Source organism: Myotis davidii, unplaced genomic scaffold (genome assembly GCF_000327345.1).
Source record: "Myotis davidii unplaced genomic scaffold, ASM32734v1 scaffold274, whole genome shotgun sequence".
In the NCBI taxonomy this organism is placed as follows: Eukaryota; Metazoa; Chordata; class Mammalia; order Chiroptera; family Vespertilionidae; genus Myotis; species Myotis davidii.
In genome coordinates, this window is record NW_006285613.1 from 1533371 (window position 1) to 1554164 (window position 20794).

A 20794-nucleotide genomic window follows, 5' to 3' on the forward strand; every position below is an offset into this window, starting at 1 on the left:
CACCCCCCCCGCCCCCCTCTCCCCCGCCGGCCTGGTCACCCCACGCAGCCTGCTGTTCAGTCGTCCGTCGGGTTGTTTCGGTTGTGACGGCCCCTGGATTTTTAAATATTAGGATTTCTGCCCATCTTAATTTCTGTCACGTTGGGTACTTTGAGACACTGCTGAGGCCTCCAGACCTCCCACTGGTCTGGACACAGGAAAACACCTACTTCCTTAATGTGGAAGTCTGACCACATCGCTGATGACACTTCTTCCTCTTGACCAGCATGCTTCTGGGGCAAGCATCCAGGGTCACTGCTGAACAAGTTAACTGGAAACGGGTACTCTTTGCCTTGTTCTAATGTCCATGCTTTGCTTATATTCCCAGCTCAATGAAAGACAGACATGCCCATTTTCCTACTGGGGACCACTGACATTTTGGTTTCTTTCAAGTTGGAGTAAAAACATTGTATTAAAGACTGGGCTAGAATGATATGTACAGGGAGAAAAATATTATCTCAAAAATTATTTTGGCCACATTGGAAAGATGAAAAGTAACTTTTTGTATACTTTTAATTGACCTTTACTTTTTTTATGGTTGGCTATAAGACCATTTACATAATAACTCTGATCTGCTTTTAAAAGCCTAATGGAAATGTTAGTTTTACTTTTTGCCCTTTTAGGTTTTACAACAGCATATAATTTGATCTGTTTATTATCTTACATGTCATTTGGCCTATAATTTCCTTATTTTACATATGTTTAAATTAAGCTGTGGGAAAAATTAATGTCTTGCTTGCTATCATTTTCTTAATCTTAGGTTAAAAGGATGTAAGTAAATAAGCTACCCAGAGATACTTTCAATTCCAATGTAAAAATAAAATTTTCTTTTAAAATAAAATTTGCATTAAGTATAGAGTTTAGGAAATAAAGCTTTTTGTTTTCCTCATTCTTTTTTTGTTTTGCACATCGTTCCACTGATTAATCTATCACTTTTGACTCATAACTCAGATGCTGTATGTTGATTTCCATTAAAATAGTTCAATCTCAGTTGTTTGTTTGTTTTTTAATTAATAAAGATTTTCCGTGATGATAGATGGTTTACTCAATTGAAAGCCAGGACTTAGATAGGCTATTAGTGCACCTGATGCGATTGTGACTTGAATGGGGCTATGGATCCTGTGCAAAAACAGCTGAAGTTTCATTACTATTTTGTTCCATGCAGCCTTTCTTGGGATATTTACAAAAAGAAAGTTTTCTTAGATTTCTGTTAAGTAGTTAGTATTACATTAATCAAGTTTTGTTTCTATCCTGAGTTGTAATACATTGTGATTTAGCTATAGATTTAATCAGTGTGTAGTCATTTATTTGGACTTTATGGAGCTAGTAGTTTTAGATGGGTGCTCGGAGTTGAAGGATGAGGGGCAGTTTGCTGCTCAGCAGAACAACACCTTTGTACAGCAGATCCTGGCCTAAGAGTGCCTTTATGAAAAGTGTATCCATGTCGTCCTGGTGGGAAATAAAACATGATGGCATCCTTCTTAAAGTTGAGTCCCTGTGAGTGGTCACTAAAATCCTTTCATTCTATACAATATCCAGTCAATTAGTTATTAAATCTGGCAAGTGAGCATCAACAATTCTGTATTAACATAAGCACCATCATGTTAATTTAATAGCTGAGGTGGTGAAGGCTCTAATTGCTTGGTCAAGGATATGTTACTAAAACATTATTTTGAAGCTCTGTGGGAGGGGTACTTCATATCATATCCATTGCTTTTGATCAAGGCTCCATCCAGAAGGACTCGGAAATGCCTACCAGCCCTCATTGTGGTACACATATTTCTTCCCCTTATGGCTCCTCATTTTGTTCATGGATTGTGGTGACTAGTAATAGGAAGAATATATAGACTATACCCATACAAAAATAGGTGGGAGTTTTCCACATTGTATTTCCTTCCTAGTTATTCATTTTTAATTTAATATATTTAAACAGAGGTAATGCTGGCACAGAATAAATTTCCAGAATATGTTTTTTGGAAAGCAGTTTTATAATGCACATGTTGATATTCCAAAATACAGAAAGAAAAGAAAAGATTATATGAAAAATAAGGGAATGATTTTGTTTCATTATTTTTTAAAATATATTTTATTGATTTTTTTTTTTTTACAGAGAGGAAGGGAGAGTGATAGAGAGTTAGAAACATCAATGAGAGATGCATCAATGTGCTGCCTCCTGCATAACCCCTACTGGGGATGTGCCTGCAACGAAGGTACATGCCCTTGACTGGAATTGAACCTGGGACCCTCCAGTCCCCAGGCCGACGCTCTATCCAGTGAGCCAAACCAGCTAGGGCTTGTTTCATTATTTTAAAAAAAATGTAAAGATAATTAATATACGTATATTCCACCATATTAATGTGTTTTTGATTTGTCCCTCCTAATTAAAAATAAAAAAGCCTTTACATTTTGGAACGCAATGATTTTAACAGCAAACAAAAGGAAATGAGACATTTACATAAATGAATACCTAATACTACTCTGAAGTTATTAATCTGCTGAAATAAATGACATTTTTCCATTCAGATAAATGAAAAGAGAAATACTGACCAGATATTTTTCATCAGAGATACAGGGGATCCTTGGAGTTCTGACTGCTTTGGTTTTGAGATTTTATAGACCTTTTCTGAACTGTTGCAAAAAGTGTTTACATTGGCAAGATAAATCACAGTACGTAAGTTTCTGGATTTCAGACTTCCTGAGTTTGCATTCTGGTTCCTCCACTTATTATCCATGGGACTGTGGGCAAGTTACTTAGCTTCTTTCTATCTCAGGTTTCTCACTAAAATGGAAATAGTAATAACACCTTCCCCATAGGTACTGTGAAAATGAAATGAGTTCATACCTGCAAAATGCTTAGAACAATGCCTGGCACATAGTGTGTGCTTTTTGTATTAGTTTTATTATTACTACATGTTGTTTTGTTTTTATTTTCACTCAAAAAGTGGACATTGTGCTTGGCTACCTGCTAAATTTAATTAAAGGAGAAGTCAAAGGGAACACTAAAGTTACAAGTACAAAAACAACTCAAACAACCAATCTTTTATATATTAAAAGATATAATAATAGCACCCTCCCACCTCCACATTTTTTACCTCATCCCAGTGTAGTTTTTTTTTTTTTTTCAAATTTGTTAGTGCTTTATTTCACTGCTACTACTCTTTTAAGAGGACCATCAAATCTTGGGAGCTTGTGATGGCTACCATGAAATCCAAAACACATCACTGGCTCACTTCCTATTGGTCTCCAGATACCTTTTAAAAAAATCTTCATTGTTGAAAGTATTACATAGGTCCTCCTTTCCCCCCATTAACCTCTTCCAGCCCGCTCCATCCTCCCCACCCCAGGCCCTCACTAACCCATTGTCCTTATCCAGGGGTTATGCATATACGCATATCAGTTCATTGGTTGGTCTCTTCCCACCCACCCTCCCCTGCCTTCCCTCTGAGGTTCAACAGTCCCCAGTGTAGTTTTCAAGGTGGAATATAAGAATTTTCATGCATTATCTTTCACATGGTTTTGATTCTTGAAATTACCAATTTAAGAATGTCAGATTGCTGACTACATGTACATCTGAGATTAAACTACTGTAAGTTGCCTCCACGCACTGACTGTTGAAACACTTATCTGGACCCTGGCTTCTGAATCCACATCTTCTTGCAGCTCATGCCTTATCTCAGCCACCAAGCTGCTTTTTCAGGATGTCGTTTTTTAGTACCAGATAAAGGTCAAATGGTCTGTTATGTAAGTCCTTCCTTTCAGTATATTATTATCTTATATTTTGACTGCTAATTTTTGGCTTATTACTTGCTGTTGAATTCCAGACATGGGAGGACAATGGGTCATTGGCATTTCATTTGGATTTCAGGATTTAAAATTGTAGACGTTATGAAATTTTCAAATATGTAAGGTTAATGTAAGGCTATTTTATGTACTTGTTTTATAACATTCCTCCCCAAAGTCTGTATTTTATAGTAGTAAAACTGATATAGGTACTTCCCAGTCTTATTTGTAGTACTTTCTAAATACTTGATATGCCATTAACAGTGAATCAGGAGATTTTCAAAAGATGGTTTAATTCCAGCATTAAAATGTAAAAGTTTAAGAATCCTTTGATTTGGTTTACTCTAGTATTCTTTAGTAGAGCTACTAAGAAGTTAAGGTAAGCTCACCCGTGAGGGATTGAAATAGGTGCTTTTACATAATTTAGTTAGCTTTCTAGGCTTAAATTATAAATTAGATGCCCTTATAGAGGACAGGAACAACACTTACTTGGAAAAAAGATGCCTTATGTTGTTTACTAACACTGTTTTCATTGTCAATAGCTACTAGAGTCATCAACAGCTTAGTCTGTACTTTTGGGAAACAGAACTTTTTGCTAGGAAAACTTAAAAGTCATGACTACCAACTAAAGATTTTAAGAAGATCCATCTTTTATTTATTCCTGTCATGTTAGCTCAGCCAATATTATTTTTTGTCCATTTTACTAACCTTCTGAGTTAATGTTTCATATTGTTTTACAGTGTTTATTCAATGGATATTTATTGAGTTATTACTGTTATTTGCTAGTTACTAACTAGGAGTTAGAAATACACCCATGAACTAGCATTAGTAAGTAACTGCCAATGAGATAATGTTACTAAAATGAAAGTGTTGCCTGGCTGGTGTGGCTCAGTGGTTGACCTATGAACCAGGAAGTCATGGTTTGATTCCTGGTCAGGGCACATGCCCGGGTTTCAGGCTCGATAAAATGAAAGTATTTATCAGGTTATGACTATTATATATAGACATCTGAATCACAGTTTCTAAAAGGGTAATACTTGAATTAATACTTTCCAAAGTGGAAGTAAAGATGAACAAATGTAGTCAATATTTCAGGGCGTTTTGAACCATGGGCGTATATTAGGGTTATAATTTTATCCAGATACACAACAAAGGAGGTTTGACTGTATTGAGATATATATATATCTGCCACTTTCTGAAGTATCATAGTACATCATGACAACTTCTGTCTGCGTAGCAGCTTGAAAGTATTAACCTTCATTTAGCTAATTCATAAGTAATATTTCCAGGATGATAGATCAAGATTAGAAATAATGGAATTACCTGATGTGTGAGTACATGAAGTAAATAAAACTATGACAAGCAGATCTGAATGTCTCCTGACCTCTGATGACCCCAGCACCACAGAGCTCTGCTGAGAACCTGGGTGGGTGTGGTTTTTCAGCCTGAGTTTCTTTTCTGATTTAAGAGCGGACACTTCCTGAGCTCATCAAAATTTTTGCACCTTCACTTATTGGTATCACACCTATAAACATGCATCTTCCTCATTCTCAGGGAAGCTCAGACGCCTTGAAACTCAAGAAAAGTGAAGTATTCCCACCACTAACAGCAACAATTATTGCATAGTATTTCAGTTACTGACATAATTGGTCTCAAAAGTGAATTTGAGTCATAATGATCTTTTATTGCAGATAGGCCTAGCATAACTTAGAGCAACCTTTCCCAGAAAGGAGATTCTTAGAGCAGACCAGCCTTTCCACATGTTTCTGGAAGACTTATACAGAAAGGTGTGGCACCCCCAACCTTCCAAAAAAGCTGGGGTTGAATAAGTTAGGGAATTTTTGTGCACCATTTCCCTCTTGGAGAGTTGCAGTGCTTGCTAGAAGATTACAGTCTCTATGAAGTCCTACTATAGTCCTACTATAAAGAATATGTTTAATATTTTTAAATTTAACCTATTCAATCTTATTTGACCACAGTTTTTTCTTAACATATTACCTAACAGCAATCCCAACGTTGACTGTTCTGCCTTAATTCATATTACTTTCTGCCATGATCCAGCTCTTGGTAGCGATCTATTTGGAGGCGAATCTTAACACTCATAGCCAATTAGAAACTATCTTTATTAGCCTATTCTATAAGAACTATAAGAAAAGTTCTTTATGAACCTTTTATGGAATACTTAGATTGCTTAGAGCATACTATTTGAAATTTTTAGCAAAGCATGAGTTCATTACTTAAGCAACCTTTGCATTCCTTACATTAGGACTTAAAAGGTGGGCTACTATGGAATGAGTAGAAACAGGAGAGCTTCTCATGACTGGGCTGTGCCCTGGAGTGCGTTTTCCCAGAGATGTGGTGGCCTGGGTGCCCAGTGTGCCACCTGATGCCTTGCTCCATGCTGCCTGTGGCTGTGCTTGCCTGTGGCGGGACTTGTGAATGGCTTGTGCTACCATATTGTTGCAAAGAACCAGGTTATGTAGTGATCCTTACAAGTTATATATTTACATATTTGCTTTCTGCAGTGATGGAGAGGGGAGAAAAAGGACCTCGTCTACTTGCAGCAATGATTCCCTGAATGTTGGAGGAACCCCTGTCACTCCTCGCCGAATCTCCTGGCGGCAGCGCATCTTCCTCAGGGTTGCTTCTCCCATGAACAAGTCTCCCTCAGCAATGCAGCAGCAGGGTCTGTATGGTGCTCACTCAAGAATTACTCCTCATTAGTGTAAATTAGGGAATGGAATGCAGTGGCTTGTGTCCAAAGAGACTTACGTATTACAGTGGAGAAATAATTTCTCTTTCCACTAGATAGTGGTTAACTTCTCAGATATCATTAGAACATACCTGGAATTCAGTAAATGCTTGTTTAATGAATGAGTAAGTTTCCAAAATCAGGAACTATGATAATGCTGGAAAAGAAGTCATAGATTTTTTTTAACGTTCCTTCCTTCCTTCCCTCCTTCTTTCCAACTTTGAAATTTTTAAAAAATTGAATTTATTGGGAGTGACATTACTTAATAAAACCATATAGGTTTCAAGTACACAACTCAGTAACACATCATCTGCATACTGCATTGGCACTCGCCACCCAAGTCAAATCTCTTCTTGCCACCCTTTATCCCCCCTTTATCATCTTCCCCCTCTCACCTCCCCCTTTTCCTTGGCAATCACCATATTGTTGTCTGTGTCTCTGTGCTTTTTAATTTTTGTTTTTTCCCCTTAATCCCTTCATCTTTTCACCCAGCTCCTCTCCAACCCCTCTCCCCTCTGACAGCTGTCAGTCAGTCTGTTCTACTCAATTATAGTTGACATTCAGCATAGTCGTAGCCTTTTTTATTATTGGAAAAGCAATGTACTCTTTTTTAACAGTCACACATAAAATAAAGTGACATAAAGTGTTGAACAATGAAGAAATGGATACAGATAGACTAGGCGAATATCAAGCAAAAGAGACTGTGGCAGCTGTCTTTGAATGTTAGACCTATTGTTAGAAATTAAAACAAAAACAGAGGGGGAAAAAAACTAATAATAAACAGAAAGATATAAAAATAATGAGAACACACAAACGTATACAGACTTGAGTGCTAGAAAATCACAGAATTTTTGGCAGAAATAAAAAAAAATCACTAGCTCTTTTAATATATTCCCCCATGAAAATTGAATATAGAAACATTGAATACAAATTGAGAAATACAATTAAACAAAGTAGATCTGAAATTTATATGGAATCTTGCCATTAGAAAATTCATTCATTTGTAGCACATACGGAACAGTCATAAAAATTAATTATGTTCTTGGCTCCAAAGATTTTTTTAATGAATTCCACACCATCATGACCATTTATACTCTGTTCTCTGATTTCAGTGCAAATAAGAATAAAAAGAAAAAAGACGGAAAAAAAAAGAAATGAAAGAAAGAAAAGACTCAAGAATTAGAGGACAACTAAAATATTTTGTCTGTTTGGAAACTGAAAATTCTACTAGAAGCTAGAAGGAAGAAAATATGATAAAAATTGAGTCGTATTTAGAGAGCATTTCTAAAATTAAGAAAGCCAAAACTTAAATGTACTAAATATTTAACTCAAGTAGCTAAAACAAGAGTGAAAGAGTAAAACAAATTTTTTTAAAGTTATGTATTAAGAAAATAAATAAGGGTACGAATGGAGGTCAATTTATAAATTAAAAAAACAAACAAGGAAACAGTTGACATTACTAAAGATAAAATCAACTCTGCCTCAGCTGGTAAGAAGAAGCTTCAGGGCAAAGCTAGGTGTTTGTTTAAACTCATTGCTGAGACAAGTATGTTTCAGAAAGAGGAACTAGCAAAGCTCTGGAGTCGTTGGAGGGAATTTTGTAGGTCAGAGAATCATGAGAAATTGAACTTTGGGAGCACAGAATGGAAGACTGAGATGAGGATGGGAAGGTTACATGCGGCCGGAGCCTGAAGGGATCTATATGCTACCCCCTGTAGTCTGGACATAGTTCTTTGGGATATAAGCAATCATTGACATGTTTTGAGACATGGTCATGCCTGTTAATACAGAAAAAATGGCACCGGTACAAAAGATGGACTGGAACAGAGGAGCAAATGAGCTCAGGAATTGGGCAAGAGACTGTTGCAGGAGGAGTGAGCAGGGTGCTGAGCCAAGGCGTGCCCAGAGTTGCTCAGCCGCTTTTCTCCTGAAGGATTGAGATGGTGCATGTAGCCTTCAGGAGAGCCCTCATACTGACTCACGCACTCCTTTTGCTTTGCACAATCAGAGGGTGTACATAGGTGAATTGCAGAAGTGTTAAAACCCAGGGGAAAGGCCGGTTCATTTTGGAGCACCTACCTTTTAGGTCATTTTGTGCGGAAAGAAGAAGTGGTGAAATGAGATACGCTTTCATTTCACTATGAGAGGGAACTCTGGAAGGGGAATTCAGTCCAGTGAGTTTACTTAAACCATTCCTTCCAGACACTCACAGTGGCTGGGAAAGTGGCTCTGTGCAAAGCTTTAAAGGTGGATGATAGGAAGAGAGCACGTTGATGCTGGAGAAAACTTGTGTAGCCTGGGCTACTGCTGAGGAATGCCCCTCACTGTGTTCTTCTCTGCAGATGGACTGGACAGGAATGAGCTGCTGCCGCTGTCCCCTCTCGCTCCCACCATGGAGGAGGAACCGGTGGTTATATTCATGTCTGGGGGCGATGACCCAGAAAAAGCTGAAGAAAGAAAAAAATCAGAAGAATTGAGGAGTTTGTGGAGAAAAGCTATACACCAACAGATTTTGTTGCTTCGAATGGAAAAAGAAAACCAGAAACTGGAAGGTTAGCCATTCAAATGGGGCTAAATGATATGCTACTATAATTTAAGATTGTTGTCTTGGACTGTATACGCACTTTTTACTAGGCTACTGATTATAATTGCTTATTTCTATTTTGTGAAGTGGTTATAACACGGGAAAGGCCAGCTTGAAATATTGGCATTTTGGCTTAGCAGAATTAAAACATCAGGCACTCTTAGAGATATTTGGGTAATAGAGAGTGTAGATAATACAATAATACATTCATATATATTTGATCATCAATGTATTTGATATGACTGAAATGTCATTGTGCATTACTTTAAAAAAAACAAAGCATGAGAAAGCAAATTCTTGTTGAATATGATTTTCAACTTTCAGGATAACTTTATAATAGGCGAAATAAGACTATTTCAAATAAATTGTATCCAATTAAAGTGTCTAATTACATATTATCAAATCAAAGTTCATATTTTTGTTATAAATTTTCTATTTAAAAATTATATGCAAATCATTAAATTTACAATTGTATAATTTATAGTAGCTATTGTGCTGTTTATAAACTTTATTGCTAAGTTTATAAATACCAAATGCTTTAGAATGTGTTTTCCAGACTTTGAAATATTGATGTTATTTACCTCAGTACTGGTAGAACCACACACCAGGAGATGTGGAGACAGTACCAAAGTGTATTAATGCCATTATCTTTGGCAAATCACTTAACATAAAAGAGTCTTATCTTTTACATTTGTAAAAGGAAAGATTTAGCTTAAGTAGACACTTTGATTTTTTGGAGTCTTAGAAACTGTACAATGGAGGATTGTCTCTGAGTTGCTTTTATTGTGTTGTCTTCCGAAAAGCTTTTTAAATACAAGTATTCACCTTTCTGTGCTCATCATCTACCTGTTATTCAGTTCAGTTTTTAATTAAGTTCAGAAATAATTTCGCCTTATTTCAACAATATTTAGTTTGCAAGCTCATAATTTATTTTCTTTACTGTTATTTTTCTTAGCAGAATGAAGAGTACTAAGATTTTACATATCCCTAGGAAGTAAATGTTCTTTTAAAAAAATGCAATTAGTTGCTGTTGACATAGCTTTTAAAAGTTTGGTGTGATAAATAGTATGCCCACTTGAAGAGCCATACATTTTTTTAAAGGAATTGAATTTATAGGATGGGGCAAAAATAGGTTTACAGTTGTTGGTTTGGAAAATAATACAATAAATAATAATACAAGAATAAACTCTGTGTTTCTCATACCTACAACTGTAAACCTATTTTTGCCCCCTCCTGTGTGTTTTCAAGCAATTGGTTACATCTTGAATTAACTCATAAACAGAAAAAGAAGTTGAAAAAGGATGGCTATCATCCTCTAAAACAGTGGTTCTCAACCTTCTGGCCCTTTAAATACAGTTCCTCATGTTGTAACCCAACCATAAAATTATTTTTGTTGCTACTTCATAACTGTCATGTTGCTACTGTTATGAATCGTAATGTAAATATCTGATATGCAGGATGGTCTTAGGCGACCCCTGTGAAAGGGTCATTCGACCGCCAAAGGGGTCGATACCCACAGGTTGAGAACCGCTGCTCTAAAACATTTAAAGCATGAACTTACATATTTCATTAACATTTGGGAGTATGTGCAAGTAGAACCTTAGATTAAATTCCTAAGGAAGTTTTAGAATCATAGACTGCATTGGAAATGGCCTTAAAGATTATTAAGCTCCATTCTTCTTTCTGCAACTGTTAGTCATTGGCTTGGGCTGGATAAGGAATTAACCTAAGGTCACACGGTGATGTGCTGGCAGACAGGTACTAAACCGTGTGTTTACTTCTCATGGTTCTCGGGTTTTTCCCAGTATGCCACAGTATTTCTCAACTATGTGTGTGAATATAGGGAAGTGGAATGTTTCAATGCAACGGACTCTGTGTATACTGTAGAAACTGACAGAATATGAATGGAGCTGACATTTAGAATATACTATAGAAAACTTTATTAGTTTTATATTTATTTTTCTACTTATGTAACAAAGACAAAATAATTTAGCTTATTAAAATTCTAGCCAATGGATAATCATTTCTTGGTGGCACTTTATTCTTGCCTCATTAAATAATTGAGGGCAGAGATGAACTGCTCTTACTCAGCAGTTTATCCTCAGGGTCTGCAGCTGGCACATCGTAGGTAGTTATTATCATTTTAAATGAAAAAAAAAAAGGTCTACAGGAGGTTGGAGAAAAGGAAAATCTTAAGATATGTTATGCTTTGTTCATTGTGAAAAAAATCATTAGTAAAGTTAAATGTGAGATTATATTTATTATTAGCTTTAATGAATTCACTCCTTTTACTTGATTATCATAGAGAAATACAAAGCAAATATTGAGAATCAAAGCTAAATTATGCTAGAAAGCCATCTAGTGGTATCCAGGAGGACTATTTTTGTGTGTGATTAATTTTTTTTTATTATGTCTGGAGTTTTATGTAGAGCATTTTACAACCCTTTTCGAATAGCAGTCGATTGTAAGATATTTAAACTTTTTTGAAAGGTTTCAAACACACTAAGTAAAGAGTAATACTGGTTTTGCTGTTGTTTTTTGTGCTGTCGAGGACTTTGGATGCATGACAAAGATTTGTGTTGCAGAAGGTAAGGTAGTTGAGCCCCATGGGCTTGAATAAGTACAGGTTACTCTGAAAGACTCCTGTTCAACATAATATGAAAGAAAGAGAAAAAATATATTCTGTCATGGTTTTTCTTCTTCATTTTGAAATCAAATAAAGACCAAATTAAGATAGTGCTTGCTTTTGTAGGCATTTCTTTTAATAAGCTCTGGGCTTATATTTTAGCCCAGCAAATGAAAGAGAATTTTGTACTATTTAAAAAATGGAAGTAGTGATAACTTCAGTAACATGAATTCTCCTTTTTAAGATTATTACGAATGAACACAGGAATGCATAACTCAGTGTTGTTAAGGACAGTGTTCCTAATGGAAATAGTTATAAAAAAATACCAGGTTATGATGGTCAAATATTTATGGAATCAAAGTTAGCATGAGACATTTCTTCTCATAGATGTCAAATATAAAATATTAACACTTGCATGGTGTTTGAAATGTTGTAAGTTGTCATTTTGGAGGCTATCACATTTATAAAAAAAACTAGAGGCCCGCTGCACGAAGAGATTCATGCAATAGGCCTTCCCTTCTCCTGGCTTCCGGCACAGGTTTTCCTCTGGCACCCGGGACCCAGGCCTTCGCTCCGGCTGGAGCCGCCTTCAGTCTTACAACTTCGCTGCTCTGGCTCGCCTTCAGTCTTCCCTCTGCTGCTTGGAGCCTATGTATGCAAATTAGCCGCCATCTTTGTTGGCGGTTAATTTGCATATCATGCTGATTAGCCAATGGGAGGGGTAGCAAAGGTGCAGTCAATTACCATGTTTGTCTATTATTAGATAGGATTGAAATCTTTAGCAGAGCAAACATGGTTTATTTTTATATTTAGCAGAGTGACAGACTGTAAGATACAGAGTAAAACCTCCTCAGGAAGTTACTCCTGACATTTTCTTACATGATATGACTCAAAGTTTGAGAACCTTTCATGTATTCTCACTTTTAAAAAATTTTTCTTTTTTCAGAAAATATTAGTGGTTGATTCCTAAAAGTCATTTGGTATAGTTTTACAAATACAATACAATGTTAAAAATACTATATTTTAAAAACATATCGGTCTTACATAAATTCTCTTGTTTTTCTCAGCAAGCAGAGATGAACTCCATTCCAGAAAAATTAAATTGGACTATGAAGAAGTTGGTGTATGTCAGAAGGAGATCTTAATAACCTGGGATAAGAAGTTATTGAACTGCAGAGGAAAAACAAAATGTGATATGGAAGACATTCATACTTCTCTTAAAGAAGGTATTTTAGAGCACCTCAATCTTCTCCTTTTTTTTTTGTTTTTTTTGTTAAGCCCCACCCGAGGATCTGTTTCCATTGATTTTTAGAGAGAGTGGAAGAGAGGGGGAGAGACAGAGAGAAATATCAATGGGAGAGAGACACATTGATTGGTTGCCTCCCATACGAGCCTGGATGGGGGCTAGAAATTGAGCCTGAAACCGAGGTATGTGCCCTTGACCAAAATCAAACCCGTGACTCTTCAGTCCAGAGGTCGAAGTGCTATCCACTGAACCAACTGGTTAGGGCTCAATCTTTTTAGAGAAAGCTTCAGAGATTTTTTTTTTAATTTGTGCATGTTGGGCATACTTTTGTCTGTATGCTTTACCTATAAAAAAAAAAAGAAAGTGATTACTTCTGCCAGCAGTCAGTGACTCAGTTGGTAAGAAATGGTGCTAACGGAGAGAGTGTCCCTGAAGCAGCACCTTTTCTGCAGACTTTCCTGCCTCCTTCAGGCAGCTGTTCTCAGCTCAGTGTCGTTGTTTACCAAGGAAGGAGCAGATTCCTTGGACTCGCTGGTACAGATCTTCGATCATATCCATAAAATAATTCAGGCTGACAGACTTGACTCATTTCCATCATTTGGTTAGAACAGTTTATTTACATACATGTGTACATGTATATGTATATTCACTTACATGTACGTGTTTATATATACATAATTATATTCTTGTTAATCCATTAATAAGTTTTCCTTCCATCTATTTATTTATTTTGGAAAATTTACTTTTATTTGGCCATTATATTGCACTGCTGCTCTGTCATTTAAAATGACTGATAATGAATCTTGTTTTAAAAGGTTATGGTAATGTGTGAAAATGTTACATAACTAAATTTAAATTAGTTTTGTAAGATCCTACATTTACAGGCCTAGTATACTGGTGGTTTGCCTTGAAAATATGGAAATCCTAAAGATTTTCATTGAGTGCATTATTTGAGAGACAAAATGGTTACTAGAGAAAAAAGTGGTTACTAGAATGTGTGAGAGATGTATGATTTTAAAATATGTTTTAGGGGGTGCCCATCTTCCCATTTCATACAGGATACAGTTTAACTTTCATTGTGCCCAGTGCCCCCCATAACCTCTCCTTCATCTTTCTGATCTCATTTTCTGCCTCTCGCTACCTTGTATCACGTGTTTCAGAGAGACTCTGGGTCCCAGCCTATTTCTTTGTGGAATGCTGCAGCCTCCCTACACTCCTCTTCCTTACCATGCTACCTGCTCCTCTTCCCAGCTCCCTTCTTTCCATCCCATCTTCTTCTCACTTCTCCTTCCTCCTCCCATTCCTCTGCCCATCTCAGGGCTTTCACACACCCTCCTCCTGGAGAGATGGCTGCTCACACTCCCAGTCTGGAGAGTCCTGGTATCCGTCAGCACTCAGTTCAAATTCCACTTCCTCAGAAATAGTGTGCCCGCTCCTCTCCTCCACCAAAAAGAATTAGTTTCACTTTATTATTCTTTCTTATGATTCTTTCCCTGGGATTGTGGTGATAAGTTGCAATTTTATATTTACGTGTACATTTGTTTAATGTTTTTCTCACCCCACCACTGCACTGCACATCTAGCATCTAAGAGAGCATCTTGCACAAGTTACTTACTGAATGGATGAATGGATGAATGAATGAATGGATGAGACTAGTTTTCCTGAGAATGCATTTATTCATTTCTTAGTGATGAGATACCCTCAGGGCCATGGTCTCTACTCCGCTACATATTAGATGCTCAATAAATACTTGTTTAACTGAAGTGAATTACATTTTTGTATAACAGTCCACTCCGATGATCAATAATTCATTTAATAAACTGATGAAAATTACCCCCTAAGAATGACATTTTACATACTCATTCATTCATTCAACAGACGCTTACATAGCAAGGTATGTTCTTGGACTTGGTCATACGGAGATGAAAGTGTGCTCACTGTTCTCCAGGAACTTGCCACTGCAGCAGGGAAAACAGATGAACATACAGCAGAGAGCGACCTGTCATCTAATATGGCCGTGCTAGTAGAGTAGGAGCCAAGTAGTGAGTGGAAAGGAGTGATTACTCCCAGAAATGTCCGGGAGGCCTTCGGTAGAAGAAGGGCATTCAGGCTCACCCGTAAAAAAAGCAGAAATACACTAGGCATTCAAGTGGGGGAGCTTGGGTTTCCATGAGACAGTAAGGAATTGGAGGTGTGACAATAGCCATCAGCTTCCTATGCTTCGTGTAAGGTGGGGAATGGGAGGCAATCGGACTGAAAAGGTGGTTTGGAGATATATTGTGGAGGGCCTTGTAAATCAGCCAGTGAGCCTGAGCTATAGCTTTTGCAAAATAATACTTTTAGCTGATACAAACTGTGGCATTGCAGCCCAAAAAGATTATTGCCGTTAAGCCTTCCTTTACCCAGCTGGAGCTCAGGAACGTATTTCAGAGCTAGTCTGTCTGAACTGAAAAAATGTAGTGAAATAAAATTAGTTGCTTTGTAAAGAACTGAATTCTGTCCCTCCCAGTGCTTACTTCATATCCTTTGGCATAAAAAGCAAAATTTTAGCATACTTTGAATTGCTTGTGATACCCTTTGGTTTTCTAACACAATGGAGTTAATGCTTCATTTCATAGGCTAGATGTTTTCTTCTCGAAGACTGAAGGTCATTCATTAGCACTCCAGTTATACCTTCATATTGTTCTTCTCATTTTTATTACTTCATTATTCTAGGAATGCTATTTAATTATCTTTTACAAAGTTTCTTATTTATGACCAATATTGAGAAGTTATATGAGGATTTGCATTTGTTACTAGCTTCAAACCAAATAAAAGGTGATAATAGGCAGTAATGCATACCAGGATTTCAGAATTTGGCTTCTGAAACCAGATTTCTGGAGTTCTAATTCTAAGCTGCCACTTGCTAGCTGTGTGAATTCGGGCAAGTTACTTAGTCTCTTTCTGCCTCAGCTTCACCATCTGTACAGTGGGGGTAATAGTGATCACCTCTCTCATTGGGGTGTTTTCTGAGCCCCTTTACCATGCTTAGCAGTGAGGCACCCTCAGTAAATTTTGTATTAGGTGCTCACTCAGTGTTGGCCCATGTTGCTAATATTGCCATTGTTATTTGAGGGTGGGTTTTTTTTCGCAAGACATCAGCAGCTGCGGGATTAAACTTGTTAGTCGTACTCCATGTTCACACAGTGGCAAGCTGGACATTATAGCTGCCTGTTTCAAGCATTATATGGTTCACCAGCTACAATTCAGCAACTTCCATCCAGAGTTCAAGACCTTGATTTTTATCTCGGACTGTAGGTGTTCCCAAAAGCCGACGAGGAGAAATCTGGCAGTTCCTAGCGGTACAGTATCGTCTACGGCACCGATTGCCCAATAAGCAGCAACCTCCAGACACATCCTATAAGGAACTTCTGAAGCAGCTCACCACCCAGCAGCATGCTATTCTCGTGGATTTAGGTATGTCTGTCCTGTTGATGATTATTTACAAAAGTAAACAGTGGGTCCGTTTGTTGAGTTTTTTGTTTGTCTGTGTTTTGGTTGAGAAAGAGGAGCTGTTGGCCTATGTAGAGAAATTGACTCTGTCCTTTGTGGAGGGCAGTTGGTTTTATACCTCGTTGAAGATGTCCTAATTGCCTGAGTAGAAAGTGAAGATTTTGTCACCAAACTTGCCCTCTGAAAAGGGAGTTATCTTATATGTGAATCAGTATAAAGGTCATATTGTCAGATAATCTCAGTTCCTGTTTTTGAATAACTGACTTTTGTTTGGGGTGGACAGTTATCTCAATCAGCTTTGATTTTGAAATAGGCTAGAGTAGGTTAAACGGGCTGCCAATATTTTTTAAAACAAAGTTCCATTAAGTATATCTGGACAGGTTGCTGAAAACAAGCCTTTGACTTGATAAAGCAATATGATGAGTAGTTATGTTGTGGAAATTGTGAATCCTTCCCTATAGGGTGAAAGAAAAGTTAGCTGTCATAATGTTTGATGAATGGGTAACTATAACCTGGGGGAGCATTTCCAGTGCCAGCCTCATAAAGCTTTCTTTCTCAGTGCTAAATTTCAAATAACTTAAGAAAGTAACAATAGTATTATTTAAAAAATTATATTGTGCCTAGTTTTTCTCTAAATTAACATATTATAATATATATTTTATTACTTTATAATATCAAACATTTTGGATTAAATACTGTACATTGACATTTGACTATTTCATCTGTATCCCTAAAAATTGGTAATTTTAAAGTGGGCAGATATGTTACTTGAGCCTATTTGTGAAAACAAGTGGTTACGTTTTATTTGGAGTCACCTTATATTAGGGCATATAAAAATCACAGGCCAAAACCTAGTTTTGACCTCTGTTCCTTTTAGATGATAGCTTTTTTTGGGAAAGGGGCCCAAATCAGTTAATATTTTTGAGCCCAATAGAATTAAAAGGGAGAATTTTACAAAGAAACTGGAAACTTCAGTTCTTGTTCTGATTTTACCACTGAACTGTGTGGTTTTAGGCAAATTATTTTGCTTCTGAGTCTCAATCTTCTCTCTTAAATGAGGACTTGGCACTAGGCAGTCCTTGTGTACCCTGCAGATCTGTGCTTCTGTGACTGGAAATTGATCCGGAGCTAGAAATTGGGATGATACACGTAGGGTGAGTCTAGATGTCTTAATTGAAGGAGATGATGAGATCAGATTGCAGGGACTTACTTATATAACTTATTTATCGTTTTCTTTAACAAAAATTTTAACTGAGAAAGTAAAATGATAATTTTAAAAATGCTTATTTGACTCTACTTGTAGCCATCTGTGTTTCGTCAGCGTGTTCTTGTTTTTTTCTCACATCTTCCCCTTACTTGTTCTGCAGAATTAATCTTATCAGTTCCCGAGGGTGTGGGGAGGGGTGTCACTCTTAAGCACATGTGGTGGAAACATTTAAAAATCTGAAATTCTTATAAGATTTAACTTACATAAGTAGTCATTTCACAAGGAAGCTACCATCCCCTTCATTTTTGTGGCACAAAGAAAGTCCCGGCACCAGTCTGTGCACAGCGTTGGTGGTGAAGATGGGTTTGTTTCTCTGTTTAGTACCAATTTTTCAGTGATCCAGGACTGATTGTGTTTGCTGGCTGCAGTATCTCTGTAGTAATTTTATATCCAAAGGAGAATTTTAGAAAGGAATTAAAAAAATATATATATTTTCATTGACTTGAAAGAGAGAGAGACATCGATGTGAGAGAGAAGCATCAATTGGTTGCATCAATTGCACGCACCCCAACCTGGGATGGAACCCGAAACCTTGTCAGTCACAAAGAATCATAGGTCTTTTGGGTATGTGCCTGACCTAGAATCAAACCTGTGACCTTTCAGTGCATGGGACAGCGCTCCACTACCTGAGGGGAATGTTTTTGAAATCATCTTGACCCCTTACTTTCCTTGTCCTTTTTCGATATATTGGAGAGAGAGAGAGAGAGAGAGAGAGAGAGAGAGAGAGAGAGAGAGAGAGAAAGAGAGAAAGAAGAGGTCTCCATGGCTTGTGGACGTGGTTTAAGAAACAGAAAGCAAAGGATGTTTGAAAAATAAGTATTTCCTGAATGACAGATTGAATGTAAAACAAAACAGCTCCCAAAAGTCCCTTCAGTGTCATATTACAAGAGAAGCAGGAATAAATCTGTTTAGGACGACTAAGATTTCCTTTTAAATAATGACACATCTTATGGTTTCAGTTAGCTGGTGGTCTTTATGTGACCTTAGAATTTGCCTTGATTTATACTCAGAATAAATTTTATATTTTATTCTCTTGAGATCTCTTCTAGGTATATCCTTGATTTGTTTATGCTTGTTTCCACACCCCCCCCCCCATAGAAATTCTGGTTAGCATAAAATGTTTACGTTTACTTCCCTGTCTTGTATGTGGAGATAGGGTGATGATCTAGAGAACTTGGGGGTTGGGGGAGGGGGGAGAGAGAGAGAGAGAGAAAGAGAGAGAGAGAGAGAGAGACTCATTTGAGAGAGAGAGAGAGACCCAGTTCCATGGGCAGTCTAAGCAGCTCCAACTGGTTTGAGCAAGAATGTTTATTTCTGGAAATCATTGAATTGCAGTTTTGCTCTGGTCTCCAAAGCACGAGGACATCTCAAAAATATTTCCTTTCTTTTCCTCTGCAGGAAGGACATTTCCTACTCACCCTTACTTTTCAGCACAGCTTGGGGCAGGGCAGCTGTCACTCTTCAACCTCTTGAAAGCCTACTCCTTGCTGGACAAAGAAGTGGGTTACTGTCAGGGGATCAGCTTTGTGGCTGGAGTCCTGCTTTTGCACATGAGTGAAGAGCAAGCCTTTGAAATGCTGAAGTTCCTCATGTATGACCTGGGCTTCCGCAAACAGTACAGACCCGACATGATGTCGCTGCAGGTGAGGCTGCGGACATTCTCCGGGAATGCGTAAAGTTGTGACCAGAAAATCTTAGGAGCAACCCTCTTCTAAATGACAGTAGATTTAAAGAAATTTGGACCCACTGTCCCCTAAGACTACACATTACATACATGGAAGAATTAAGTCATCTTAATTCACTTTTCCTCAACTTATCAGTTGCAAAGAATCATAGGTCTTTTGTTTAAAATCTAAGAATATAATGTCTTTATTCCTTTACTTGGCGGCGTGCAGAAATGGCAGATGTCTGTGCATGGTTCTTTTTGAGCTTATCATGTCTCCCCACTTTTACCATAAGGTCAGATAGGTTCCTAGATGGGGAAAAGTTCAAAGTATATGGTACTGTGTCAGCCTGCTTTTCTGAGCCTGCTCTGAAGGAGCACTGTTAAGATTTTTTGGTTCAGTAGGGTTTTCACTGCTACTTCTATCTTCAACTTAGTTCAAATTCTCTAGTTTAAACTTCATTTTCCTTAGTGTATAGGTTTCTAACAAGAGGTTTAAATTTTATCTGTAGACAGGATATCCCAAACAACCACTACCTTGCAGTTTAAAGCTTTTAGTAGTAAAAATATAAAGGGAGACTTTAAAGAGAGGAATGTCAGGGTTCTCTTGCCTTGAAGTGAGGTCAGCATGATACCCAGTTAGTCATAATATTGTGCTTTGGATAAGAAGTGAAAGATTAAAAAATGCTTTTACAATGTACTCTATTTCCCAGTTCCCAGGGCTCAGTTTTCTCATTTAATATCTTAGTTACCAATCCACAAAAAAGACTTGATGTTTTCACTTGATGAATATGATGGTGTATGGGATCCTCCTGAGAGGATGGTGGAGAAGCAGTGCTCCATTTCTCTTTATGAAGATGACGTTTTTGGTAGGGGATGGGGCTTTCCTCTCAATGTTCGGTTTTCAGGCGTAAGGTCAGATGAAGGGCGTTCACCGTAAAACAGATACGGTGATTTGCTTCCTAATTGTTGACCATTCCTAGGTCTATAAACATTCCCTAAGTGAAATAATAATGACCATGGAAGGTTTTATTTTTCATTTTATTGCTGAATAGTTTGCTAGTCTCATATCGGATAGGAAATATTGCTGCCCTTATAGGAATTAAATAGTTCTGATTTCCAGAAATACCAGTTTGGTAGCTTTTCTTAGAATTACAAGGAGTAGAGAGTACTTATGAATAGCTGATTTTGGTCAATAAATAAAAAGATAGCTATAGCTATCACTTAAAAAATGCAGTGACTTTTTTATTTAAAAACTAGTAGCCCTGCGCACAAATCCGTGCACCAGTAGCTTGCTGCCACCCTCCTGTAGCTTCCCCCGCCCCCTCCCCCCTCCCCGTCCCCC

General features: G+C 37.4%; 1 protein-coding gene across 1 annotated transcript in view; it reads left to right on the forward strand.

Moving 5' to 3' along the window:
* Nucleotides 1-20794, forward strand: part of TBC1D4 (TBC1 domain family member 4) — an 81270-nt gene that overhangs the window by 49208 nt on the left and 11268 nt on the right. Inside the window, 6 exon segments of the mRNA XM_015559228.1 lie at nt 6345-6505; nt 8914-9123; nt 11741-11743; nt 12849-13007; nt 16325-16483; nt 19185-19429. Coding sequence (XP_015414714.1) covers nt 6345-6505; nt 8914-9123; nt 11741-11743; nt 12849-13007; nt 16325-16483; nt 19185-19429 — 937 coding nt within the window.